The sequence below is a fragment of the Anser anser genome (genome assembly GCF_964211835.1).
Source record: "Anser anser genome assembly, chromosome: 17".
Classification (NCBI taxonomy): domain Eukaryota; kingdom Metazoa; phylum Chordata; class Aves; order Anseriformes; family Anatidae; genus Anser; species Anser anser.
The window spans coordinates 2,477,358-2,489,851 of NC_139738.1; the positions used below are offsets into that span (position 1 = coordinate 2,477,358).

The 12,494-nt window shown below is 37.4% G+C and overlaps 1 protein-coding gene across 6 annotated transcripts in view; it reads left to right on the forward strand.

Annotated features, from left to right (window-relative positions):
- Positions 1-8,698, forward strand: part of GNB1 (G protein subunit beta 1) — a 45,545-nt gene extending 36,847 nt beyond the window's left edge. For all 6 annotated transcript variants that reach the window (XM_083802366.1, XM_083802367.1, XM_083802365.1 and 3 more), the window contains 5 exons: positions 694-760; positions 2,259-2,460; positions 2,986-3,202; positions 6,488-6,595; positions 6,996-8,698. In XM_083802366.1, the coding sequence (XP_083658492.1) occupies positions 694-760; positions 2,259-2,460; positions 2,986-3,202; positions 6,488-6,594 (593 nt within the window). In that variant the 3' untranslated portion in view covers position 6,595; positions 6,996-8,698. The remainder of the gene's footprint in view (positions 1-693; positions 761-2,258; positions 2,461-2,985; positions 3,203-6,487; positions 6,596-6,995) is intronic.
- The last annotated feature ends 3,796 nt before the right edge of the window (positions 8,699-12,494 follow it).

Below are 12,494 nucleotides of genomic sequence, written 5' to 3' on the forward strand. Positions count from 1 at the left end.
TAAATTTTCAGAAGATTGATTGTGCTTTAGAAAACACACTGACGTAGAGGTGGCTGGGACAGACTGATTTTGTAACCAGAGTTGCTATGTTGATAGCTTGGCATCTGGTCCTTCAGTAGAAAGAAGGTTCACAGCATTCAGATAATTCTTTGCTTCTTTGTACTGACCAAGAATGTAGTTTCTTTTTTTCAATAGCTGTATGATCCAGTCTGTGCCACAAACATTTGTTGCTCCTGGATGTTGTAAAGATCCACTTTCTTAGGAAGTTCAGTGTACAGTGCCAGATAACCTGTACTTCTGTCCAGGTTGGCCGGTGGATTTGAGAGGTTTGCCTCACTATTCCATCTCTTTCTCTCTCCCCTTTTCCTCCTCTGCCCACTTTCTACCAAAAGAAAAACCAGTAAGATATTTTCAGACCCCTACTTCAGTAATATTCTTCTGTGTGTTTGTTTAGATCAATTTGCTGATACTAATGTATTACTATACTGGTTGAATTGGGCATGGCCTGTAGAGAGCCTAAATATATTTTGTCTCAAATTTCCAAGGTTCCTGTGTAAAAATTGTCTGTGGTGTGTTTTATGTATAGTAGCAACATCTTGCAGCACCTCCAGGGGAGGAAGAAGGAACATCTAAGTCTATATGCAGTGTGAAGAGTAGTCTCTGATTTTATTGATCAACATATTTTGCTTTCAGGATACTTGTCATGCTGTCGTTTCTTGGATGATAATCAAATAGTTACCAGCTCTGGCGACACCACTTGGTAAGCAGTAAAATTGTGACATGATTGCTAGTGAAGACTTTTCACATTTAAACTCTGATATTGAAGAAAACCTAATTCTTCATAAAGCTGATAGTCATCCAGAAGATTCAACATGATTGATTATTGCTCATATGTCATGTTATTACTAATAATGGAAAACATGGTCTTTCAAGTGTTTTAGCTTTGGCTGTTCAGTTATGCCCATGTTCTGAAGAGCCTGACCTAATTCTTTCTGATAAGATGGTATGTGGTAATTTTTAGTATAACTATTTGGCTTTCAGAAATCAGTATACTAGACTAGTGACTCTTCTCCAAGTACTTCAGTATTCAGTTTTCATTACTTTTTCTTGAAAGTCATATTTGGATGTTTTTAATACAAAATGCTACTATTCAGAAGAGCTCCTAGAAAATATTCTATGGTGACAGCAGATGGGTTTTTTTTGAGGAGAATGTAGGTGTTTGTCTTAATAAATACTAGTTTCGGAACAAAAAAGGTCTCAATCTTCTTTTCATCAATTTTTCTATTATATCTGCTTCTTAAAAGCAATGCAGCTCTCCCAGGCAGCAGTTCTTACAGCAAAGGTTGTCTAATATATACCTCTCCTACACAATGTCAGTCTCTTTGAAGACCCATCTATTAGTCCACTGATTTTGAGTAGCTATTGAATATAGACATTTGTTTTTATACTGAAAGATTCCTAAATATAGTTTTCATTAAAAAAAAAAAAACAAAAAACAAAAAACAACACACCACCACCAACAAACAGGATCTGTTAAAACAAGGCTCTTCTAAAAGATTATACAACTGCTTCAGGAGTTATCATAGTAACTTGATGGTTGTCTGGATAAATTTGTCCTTGATAGCACCTCGGATCAGCCAGGCTCTGAGAGTGACAAAGTACCACGATCTTCTATTTGCAAACCTGTTGCTGATGGATTTGGTTTGAGAAATTAGACAAATTAAAGGGATAGTTGCATTGTTTCATTCTTTTACGCTCTTTGATCAGAGTAGTAGTGATTTTGCTGTCTTGGGGAAAATGTGGCTTTAAGACAACAAACATAATTCACAAAGTTATACATTCACAGCGATATTATAAAAAGGAGGCTGACTCAACTACTGCTGTAGCCTTACAGCTGCTACTTTATCCACTGGACAGTGAAGTCATTGCCATGGCTCAGGAGCTCTGTGTATAAACAGCCATGAAGATTAGTCCTTTTTTTCCCCCTGTTCTGCGTTTTAAAAACACCAATATCTTAAAAATTGAAGATGACTTTTAAAATCTGCTATGTACAATTATTGTGTAACATAGCTAAGTAGTTCAGCAAAGAATGTCTGTTTTTGTACTCTCAATATATTTTTATTAATACTTCATGGACATTCTCTTTTTAGAAGAGAAATTAACAGGTTTAGATGAAATCTGCTGTATAGACTTTCTAATGGAGCACGAAAGATAACATGAATGTGTTGATTTTTGCCTTTTTAATTATTTTTTTCAAGCGCTCTCTGGGACATAGAAACTGGTCAGCAGACAACTACATTTACTGGGCACACTGGAGATGTCATGAGTTTGTCTCTTGCTCCCGATGCCCGGTGTTTTGTTTCTGGTGCCTGTGATGCCTCTGCCAAACTGTGGGATGTTAGAGAAGGAATGTGTCGGCAAACCTTCACTGGCCATGAGTCGGATATCAACGCCATTTGTGTAAGTATCAGCTTGAATAGAGGACATGGGATTTAAATCTGGTTTTATATTGCTTTCGTCTCAGCTATTAAGCATATACTGTGTGGTGTAGTTCTCCACAGCTAGATATCCATTGTGGTAAGTGGAAATGGTGACTAAGGTAGTTTTTCTACACTTGTTATTAATTACTTCACTGTTTTTGCCCATATGCCAGTAGTGGAGAGGGGAACATTCTTTATTGCTGCTTTCTTTTTGTACTTGGTCCCTACAAAATAATATAGTCAAAGAGGCAGACATCAAGTCCAACTTGGGAGCTAGGGTAAAGTTCTATTCCAAACATACAGCTGTGGAGTACTGTGGAGGTGATGGGCTCTATACTTGAGTGCCAGATGAAAAGCTTTTTTTTAATTTTTAACTTCTCTGTCTTCCAGGTATAATGTACGTGGCAGCTTTTGAGTAATTTGTCCATTTTGTCAGCTACTTTGAAATTAATTTGCAATCTTTTGTCTTTTTTTTATTCCTATTCCCTTCTGCCCCTCACTGAAGTTCTTCCCCAATGGCAATGCATTTGCCACAGGCTCAGATGATGCTACATGCAGGCTTTTTGATCTTCGGGCTGATCAGGAACTAATGGTTTATTCACACGATAACATCATCTGTGGCATCACCTCTGTAGCATTTTCCAAGAGTGGACGTCTCCTCCTAGCTGGTTATGATGACTTCAACTGCAACGTGTGGGATACACTGAAAGCTGATAGAGCAGGTAAACATATTTGGTTTTAAATATGAGAAACAGTGACATTCTGAATGTGTGAGCTGTGACATTATGTGCAGATTTGTTAACAGTCCCTGTCTCAACTTCAGAACTCAGTGATAGCCTGTTTTAAGATGACGAGCAGTGTAAATATGGCTTACCGATAATAACAAATTGATTGGAATACTTTTGAATGATGAAAGGGAACAAGGGATGGTTGAGAACAGGAAGACTGCCATTAAAAACAAGGTTTTGGAGATGGGGGGGCTATATGTATTTTTATTTTATTTAGCCCATGGCGTTGTTTTACATGAGTTGTTCAAAGCAATTCAACATACTGTCTACCATCTCCTCTATGGAGGTCTTACTGTTGCCTGACTTCAGCAATTGACAGAGCAGCTTACAGAAATAGTACAAGTTGGAAGTGGATAAGCTATCAAATGCTGTCACATGTTTCATATTCCACTGAACAGTTGCATTGATTTTATGGTATTGTAGTTGTCAAGCAGCAGTTTGGGTTCATTGATTTTCATCATTTCCAAAATCATTTGTACACTAAACATTTCTGCCAGAAAGGTTTTATTAAAATATACTCCTTAGTTATTTCGTGTGAGTTTTTAAAGTAGAAACCAACTGACACTTTAGCATGGGCTAATAAAAGGATCACTGAAGGTGTTGCCACATCAGGCAATCTACCTCTTTTGTAAGAGTTTTGCTACTCATCAATGTGGCTACTTAAGTAAACGTATCTTTTATGATATTTATTTGTAGCGGTAACTGTAGGGACAACAGAATAAAATGATTGTGCAGATTCACTCTTGAGGAAGTGAATAGGAATTATATGTCCCAAAAGTTCAGATAATTTAACTGGAGTTCTTTAAAATCAAAACTTCTATTAGAAAAAAGGAGAAAAAGTACACATTATGTCACAAATGTGTTGCTGGTTGTATCAGAACAGGGGATGATGACGGGAGCCTACTCTGTTACTGAATAAAGTGTTTCTGGGCTTTTAAAATTACATAGGTCTGCTTTAAAAGCAAACAAAAACCACCAACCAAGCAGAATATCCCTTTGTGTGGAGTTGGAAGGATTAGTTCCAAGCATGTTATTTGGTGCAAATTGACTTACTGCTTTGAGAGGACTGTGTACTAAAGGTAGAAAAGATATGAATATGTAACCCTGGACTACACCTAAGTAATTTCCATTTGATTTCTTAATTTATCAGCTTTGTCTTAGCACTCAGATTTTACTCTTTCTTCCAGAATTCATGACAGTTTTTACTAGTGCTGAGAAATCGGAACTGTGGGCACATTAACAGCATTTGGTTCTATTTGCAAGTTAATGATGCCAAATGCAATTACTGAAATACTGAAATGCATTTGTTGAAATCAGCCTTACCTGTGTGTTGAGATTTGTAGCTCAAAAGTCTTGTACTTTAATTATTGAGACCATAAATGTGTATGTAGGCCTGTATGTACCTAAAGCTTGGCAATGAGTTGAGAAATTGCTCTCCATTAATGTTTAGATTAGTTTACACTTAGTTGTAATTAAGCACTGTGAAAATAAAATATTTAATGCTTTATTAAATCAGATCAGCAGGTAAGTCCTTTTACGCAACTAGCAGCTAGATTTAGGTTCACAAATGGTGTTTCACCTGCTCTGGAAATATCATATAGGTGATGGTGTATAACAAAGTACTGAGGGAGATGACCAGGGAAGAGAATTTTGTGACTTACTCAATTGTGTTTTGTCCTGTATTTCTTCTTTGAAATTACGTCATGAAGACAAAAGAATGGGAGGGGAGGTGATGATCTGGCTTACTTGTAGAAATGAGGAAAAAATTTTATACTAATCTGTATTACACAGTCCGTGTACTCATGAAATGCGATTTTTTTTAACTGCCAAATTTTAAACTGATTTAAGCAACTGCTTTAAATTTTCTGCTTATTGAAATGTTCTGAGACTTAGATTGCTGAGCAGAATTTACACTTGCCTAGTGCCTGATTCTATATTAAACACCTTTGTAGCTGATATGTTCAGAACAAATTGTGTAAGCCTTCTTGGCTCGCTCTCTCTCTGGTTTATCAAATTGCAGCACTTACTGATGGTGGTGGCAGACTGTCAGTTCTAATGTATTAATGCTATTTCCCAGCAAATTCTAGGTAACTCCTAGGCACTTGCGTCAGCTCTGGCAGCTGGCTTCTGTATCATGCTGAATTTTTGAAGATTGTATCATCCACTTCAACACTTACGATTTGGTTTCTGCTGCAGAAGTGCAGAATCCTGTGCTGAGCCTTAGACTTGTATACAGATTTAATAGGCTCTGGAGATTAAGGGTATTACAGTCTTACATTTCTGATACACTTGATAAAAGCAGTTACTTATTCAAACATCAGGAATCCTTGTGTAGGAAGTAGTGATTTTTACACTGAATTAAGAGTTAAAAATCACTAATTCTTTAAATGTACTAGCTTGTATGAGAATTGAAACTTCCTTCATAGTAAACGAAGGGGAAAAACCCCAAAATATGAAGGAGGTAAGTCCTGCGTGCAGTGTAATTTGATGTAGAAAGATTAATCGGTCTGTTATGCAATCTATCAAACATATCTTAGTGCAATGGGCTGTGTAGAGCTCAAACATAAGTAGGTTTTGTTTTTACCTCCTTGAAACAGTTAAAGGGAATAGAGGTAAATGTTGGCTCCCTTTTTGCTGTTTAGTTTAGTGTCTCAGTTGTTTTATTTTTAATGGTACTATAATTGATTTGCAGCAGATCTCCATATTGGCAAAAACTATGTAGGTGTTGAAGTTTTGGAAGTGCCTATAAACATAGTAAGATAAAAATAGATGGAAAATGCTTCAGTGTTCAGAACATAAATCAGCTTCTTGTTCAGTGCATTCAAAACTTTGCAAAATCTAATTGATCTTAACCACTGCGGAGAGGAAATACTGAGTGCTGTGCAGTGCATGGTTATACTGTGTTAACATGACACTGTTGGCAGGATTTTCAAGGCAGTGATTTCACAACTCAGAAGAAGGCAGTAAGGTCATAATGCAGGGTATATGCAAAATTTTGGAGTCAGGCATTTTCTGCGTTACTGCCTTGCAAACCCACCCAGTTATTTCTAAGTTTGTGCCTGAAAAAGCAGAAGCATTTACAAATCTAAACCACTCTTGTTCAGAATTTTTGGATGTATAGGGTGAGTAATCCAAACACGGCTGCCTCAGAGTTACTTGAACAGAAATAAGAAATCATCAGAGCAATGTAATAGGTTTGTTGCATGTTCTTATTTATAGGTGTCCTTGCTGGTCATGATAACCGTGTCAGTTGCTTAGGTGTGACTGATGATGGTATGGCAGTGGCAACAGGATCATGGGACAGCTTCCTCAAGATCTGGAACTGAAGTAAGTACATAGCAAAATAAGTAAGACTGTCCTTTTTTGGTGTTCAGATGCTTTTTTCCAGGTCCAAGCAGTGCTTTTTTGCTCATGCTATAAGCTTATAGTTCAAGTTAGGAAAGTCATGGGGGAAAAAAAACAAGTGTAGCTGTTTGTTTTGTTTGCTTTTAGAAGGCTGTTTGTTTAATGTATGCAATGACGTTTTTGTGGTCAGCTATTTATGGCAGGTTTTATTTTCCTGGTAGGGATGACTCTATGGTCTTTTGAGTCTGGGTTGGTAAATAAATGGTGTTCTTGAAAATGGGGAGATGATGGCAGAATGCATCAGTGGGTAGCAAGAGCAAAACTTGTAACCTGACTAGAATTTATCAAAGTGCAACTCTTAATACATCTTTCTGTGTGTCAGAAAAGCGGCGGACTCCGTGACTGGAAGAAGTTTCCAACGATTGAAAATTAAAAATGATAGCATATCCAATCCAACCATACTAACTTGGACCCCCATCCTCCCCAACTTCAAAGGGCAAGATCTTTTCCGTCTCCTGTTGCTGAAATGAAGAGCACAATTACCTTTCCAAGAAGAATTTCTGTGTTGTAAGCAAAATGAAATTGTGCATTCCTTTTGGGACCATTTTTTTTTTGTCTTGAGAATTTAAAAATCAAACACTATCATAAAAGCATGACCAGAAAATATACTTGAGCATAATTGTGAAACAGTTAGCTTTCACTGTAGTTTCCAAGTCAAAGTTAAGGACTTTATCTCACTCACTTGCAAATTTTAAAGTCATGTTTGTAGCAGGATTTTTTTCAAGTTTCCTTTTTAAATACATTTGTTTATGTATTTAATTGAGCAAAACAAGGGAGTCCTAGCCCAGAGCATCTGGGGGTTATTAACGCTGTAAATTTAGTCCCTAATTTTTTTTATTTTATTTTCTAGTATCACAAATAATTGTTGCACAAAACTTGGCATATATAGGGTAATGTTAAGCAGTAAGGTAACCAAGCACATGCTGTACAAGGTAATGAATGCTTGTTTAAAGAATCCTTTCACCTTTTATGGATAACAAATGCAATCCTTGGTCCCTCCTACCCCCCTCTTCTCACCACACTGATTTTTTTAATCTGTTTTGGTTTTGTCCACTTGAAAGGGCAATTTATATATCCTAACACTATCCTGTAGTCTCAACAACCAGGAATCTCTGTTTTCAAAAGAGACCTATCCTACACTTGGGTATTGAGTCAATTCTTTGTGTATGAAATGATGTACAAATCAATGTTTTGAAAATAATGATCTTGAACTTTCTAAGTTAAACAAAAAAACCTTTTTTGATTGTTTGCCATATTGGGTGGGTTTACTCTTAGAATCGCATGCTGTAGAAATGCTAAAAAGTGCATATTGGACTAAGTCCTCTAGATGTTTTTTCTTTGAAGAAATAACCTGTTTAAAAACTGTAACCATTGTCGCTGTATTCATTTATTGTTGCTACTCTGTGCATAAATCTATGAAGAACTCAAGTACAAAGCTATGCACGTTTTGGAGTAGCGTGATAAGTCACTTTTTTTTTTTAAAGAAACGGCCTGTTCAAACAATCGCTGTCAAAGATTCTGGGGTGTGGGAGGAGGGAACCTAAACCATCTTCTTTATAAATCAGTTCCTCACAGCCAGTTCCTCTTGTAGGATGAGTCCTTTGCATCTGATTAGAGTCATTTTTGTAATGAGCAGGTTTTCCTGGCTTTCTTTTCAAATAAAATGTTAAAAGCAGCAGTGTTTGGACAGCGGATTGTTCTGTTAAACTTTCCTATCTTCTCACTGTATCCAGAAATGCTCCTTCCTAGCAGCAGTAGTAGCTTTTCTCCATTTTGTTTTCTCTGCAACATTCTGTACAAAAATGTGCTGTAATTGTGCGTTAGGCCTGGATTTGGCATAAAAGATGAATTCCTTCTTTCTCTCTTTCATGAATCTACTCTGTAGAGCTTTCTCCACACCCTGTATCCCTCTTCACCTTTTGTATTTAATTTTAAAGTCAGTGTACTTCAAGAAAGCTGGATGCAAGATAGATACTATATTAAAATGTAATGTTATTTAAGATGTAATAAAGCAGTTTGACATGAGTTTTGACTGATCTGTTTTGCAGCTTATTGTTCTACCCACAAAACTGCTTCTGGCAGAATTTGAGTTACGGAATAAATACGAGAGAGATTTATACAGCCCCAGAACAAGTCTTTAATTGTTCAATATTTTAATTGGGCAGTGTATGCATTGTTTTAGAAGGTTTCAGCTCTGTGTGTGAAGAGATGCAGGCTTAGGTTTGTGGGGTTTTCGTTTTGTTTTTGAAGCTAAAACCAGTTGCAAGATGAACTGAAGCCCTCATGGTTTTTGTTGGTGAAAAATGTTTAAAAGTTGCCAGCAGTATTTGAAAATGTATGTGTAAATGTGAGATACATGCTAATGCAAAATTTAGGAGAGATGTGACATGTATGTGGAGTGTAGTGGCTGCAGGCATTTTTCCTCCTCCATTCTTAATTATTATAATTATTAAGATGGATATTTATTGGTTTGATTGCTAGGGCTTCTCAAGAACTTAATCAAAAACAGCTGGTAGAGCTCTCTTAGCTCAGACTACAAATGAAAGTAGCTGGTGTGATTCGTGTGGTATACGTCCCAAAAATGCTTTATGGAATATATGAAAGTAGAACACCTGAAATAGGAAATCTCAGTAAAATGTTCAGTAATGTTTTAAACTTTTGTGTCCTTTAATAGGAAAGCAGTTGAGTGGAGTGTCTTGTGTTCTTGCCGTTTGAGGATCTCGCCAAATAAACTTTGTTATTAGCTGTCCTTTACTGTAGGTATTGAGAAGGGTAAGTAGTTGCCATTTTAATGCTCATTAAGAAAAAACATCTCCACGAGGCAGTATTATATCTAGAAAATAAAAAACTTTTTGTACCTACAGGAGCAAATTTCTCAAGTATTTAGAGGTGTTGAAATGCAGTTGCTTTAACAACTTCGTATTGGTCTGTTTGAGGGCATTTCATTTGTTTGGTGGGTAAAATCTCTTTTTGTAATCTGACTCGAGTGGATTTTCCTTCATTTCACATCAACCAAGAAAAATTCCATTGTGAAGGCTTGGTTTCATACCAAACTTGGAAATTTTCAGCCTCCATGGAGAAGTTTTTAAAGGCTGAGTATGGAAAATATGATGGTGGCATTACTTAACTAGCAGTCGTAACTGCGAGCTTTGGGTTTTTGGACTGCAGAGCACTGGTAAGTAGCATATGGCTGGAAATGCTTAAAATTTTGGAATTCAGATTGTCTTTGCAGTTCCAAATGGTACAGCTGTTTATCCACTCATGGTACGTCTTCATTACAATGGATGTTTCGTTTGTGACTGTCTAGGCAATAATAAAATCAGTGCAGACATGGTCTGTATTACTTCCCTTAATTTCTATCTGTGTGTTCAATTAATGTTTCCTGTCCGTGCTGAGAATGTCTTCACTGGCAGTAAAATACCAAGATAGTACCTTTTTGTGTCAAGAGGTTAACATGTAGGGTGAGTAATTTGAAATGCTAACAGTTGTCAGTTTCTTCATTATGGACAGTGCTTCTGTTAAACACAAAGCTTCAAACTCAATTACTTAGATATCTGTATTTTCGCATGCTTCCTAATTCAGAGAGCTGTTACTTGAGACAAATGGGTGTGCAAAGTGAGAAGCACTGAGCTCTTGCATTTGTGACGAGGCCAAGTCTCTGAGCCTTGCATGCTTTTAATTTTAAGTGGGCTTGGATCTGTACCTAAGTCAAAATGGCTTATGTAATCTTGCATCTAGCAATCATAGTAACATCGTAGCTCCTCCGATAGGCTTTGAAATGATTTAACTTAAAGATAATACTGGAATGTGGTTCCAAAAGAGCAGCTTCACCCTGAGGTGGTGGCAAACTTCTAGAGCAAGGTTTCTTAAGCTGAGAACAGTGATGTTTGTGAGTGGTCTGTCACTGCTTGGCCTCAGTGGCAGCTTCTGCAGTTCCTTATTTGTTGTGGGCTCCTGAGTATGTTTTAAATGCATGAAGGGGTGAGGAGTGGTAGCTTTGCAGAGAAGAATGGAGTAAAACTCACAAAACGCGAAGCTTGTTAGATAGAACGCGAAGCTTGTTAGATGACAGGAGTGGACAAGACCAATGGATCTGAGGTATATGGGTAATGAGTGGGTGTGGAAAAAGAAGTTAAAGTTATCTGGACCTGATTTGGAAAGGGTCTCTTGGTAATAGAATGGACATCTGTGGGTTTGGAGACATCATTTGGAGCAGGGGGGAAGTAGTCAAGTGAAAGAAGAGATACCAGGTTTTGCAATCTCAGCACGTAGTGATGAGTTTTAATTGTTTTCTATGTCCCTACGAGGCCTTTAATTTTTTAGTAAATTGACTGTATTTTAAAAGGTCTGAGGAACTACTGCTAGTAAAAGAAAGATCTGAGCTGTGCATTTTAAGTGTTGGCCATTGAGAAGTGCCCAGAGTGTATGTTTTAAATCAGCTGCAAAGCATACTTAAAATTGCTGATTGAATCATGCTCTGTCAGAGCTGAAAATAGAATGATCTAGTTTCTGGGAAGTGGCAGAGTAAATAAAGAATAATAAAACTTGTCACCCTTGCTGAGTTCTGTGTGACTTGGTCTGAAACAAATGAGGATTGTGTGTTATTATGATTAATGCTGCTTTTAGTGTAGGTGTAATACTGAATTTGAATTAGAGGGGAAGGAATTTAAAAAAGAAGGTAATGAAGGGGTTCAAAGAGCAGTAAGTGATTTTTGTGTAGTGATGCTCATTTTTTCTCCCCTTCATATAACCTCCAGAAAGTCAACGGTCCTGAGTTGCATTGGTTGTTTTGTATCCATATTAGGTTCTAAGGTGTAATAGTTCTCCTAAAGTGTGACGTGTTGAGGTTTCTTTCTGTTTAAGAGTTGAGGGATAAAGTTTGGGAAGAAAAAACAATAGTTCAGTTCCATTGTTTCAGAACAGGGATGCTTAGCCTATTCCCATGTCAGTCCTGCTCTGACTGGCCATCTCATGTGGAAGTTCCCCGTATGCGCGGTGATGGAATCACATCTTGTATCCTGAATGGCAGCTGCTTCTATCTGATCAGATGCAGCATTTTTCTGGCAGTGTTACTTGCTCATTTACATACTTTAGTTCCAGGCAAATGAGAGAATAATTTCTGGCTCATCCTCTTCCAATCTTCTCTTAAGAGACGGCATCTAGTAATGCTTTACTTTCTTACTGTTCTTGTGAAACCCGATCCTCTTCCCCTAGTAAATTAAAATCCTTGGACATGCTATGTACATCACTTGGGCTGAGAAAAAGGCACAGATTCTGATTTGGCTGGATGTTGTTCCAGGCTTTACTGCTTGTGTTGACCCGTCTCTCCAGGAAACACTGTTCAGACAATCTGCTGCTCCAGTTTCCTGGCAGGAGATGGTACATGACGGGCAGATTTCTGGCCGCCTAACTTCCAGACCTCCGGGTTGGATCTATACTTAGCTGCCTGCTGCTTTGTTACCTGGGCATGTAGGAATGTTGAAACACAGGCCAGAGAGTTGTCCTTACTGTGGCACTGTCCAAACTACCTTCAACAGGCATATTGAATATTTCTGAAACTTTTTCTTCAAATGTCAATGATAAAAATATACAGATAATGATAATAAACAGACTGTATTTGTAAAATTACCCAGTATGTCTTGTACATGGAGAAAACATCAACAACCACTTAGAAATGTGAATAGAAGCTGGGTGAGTTTCTCGTTTGTTAGACAGCTGGCTGCTGAAAATCCACTCTTTGGAAGCACCCTGCAAAATACTTGAGTAATTGCAGGTTTACACCAAGTCAAGTTTGTTATAAACTAGAACAAAGAGAGTCTTT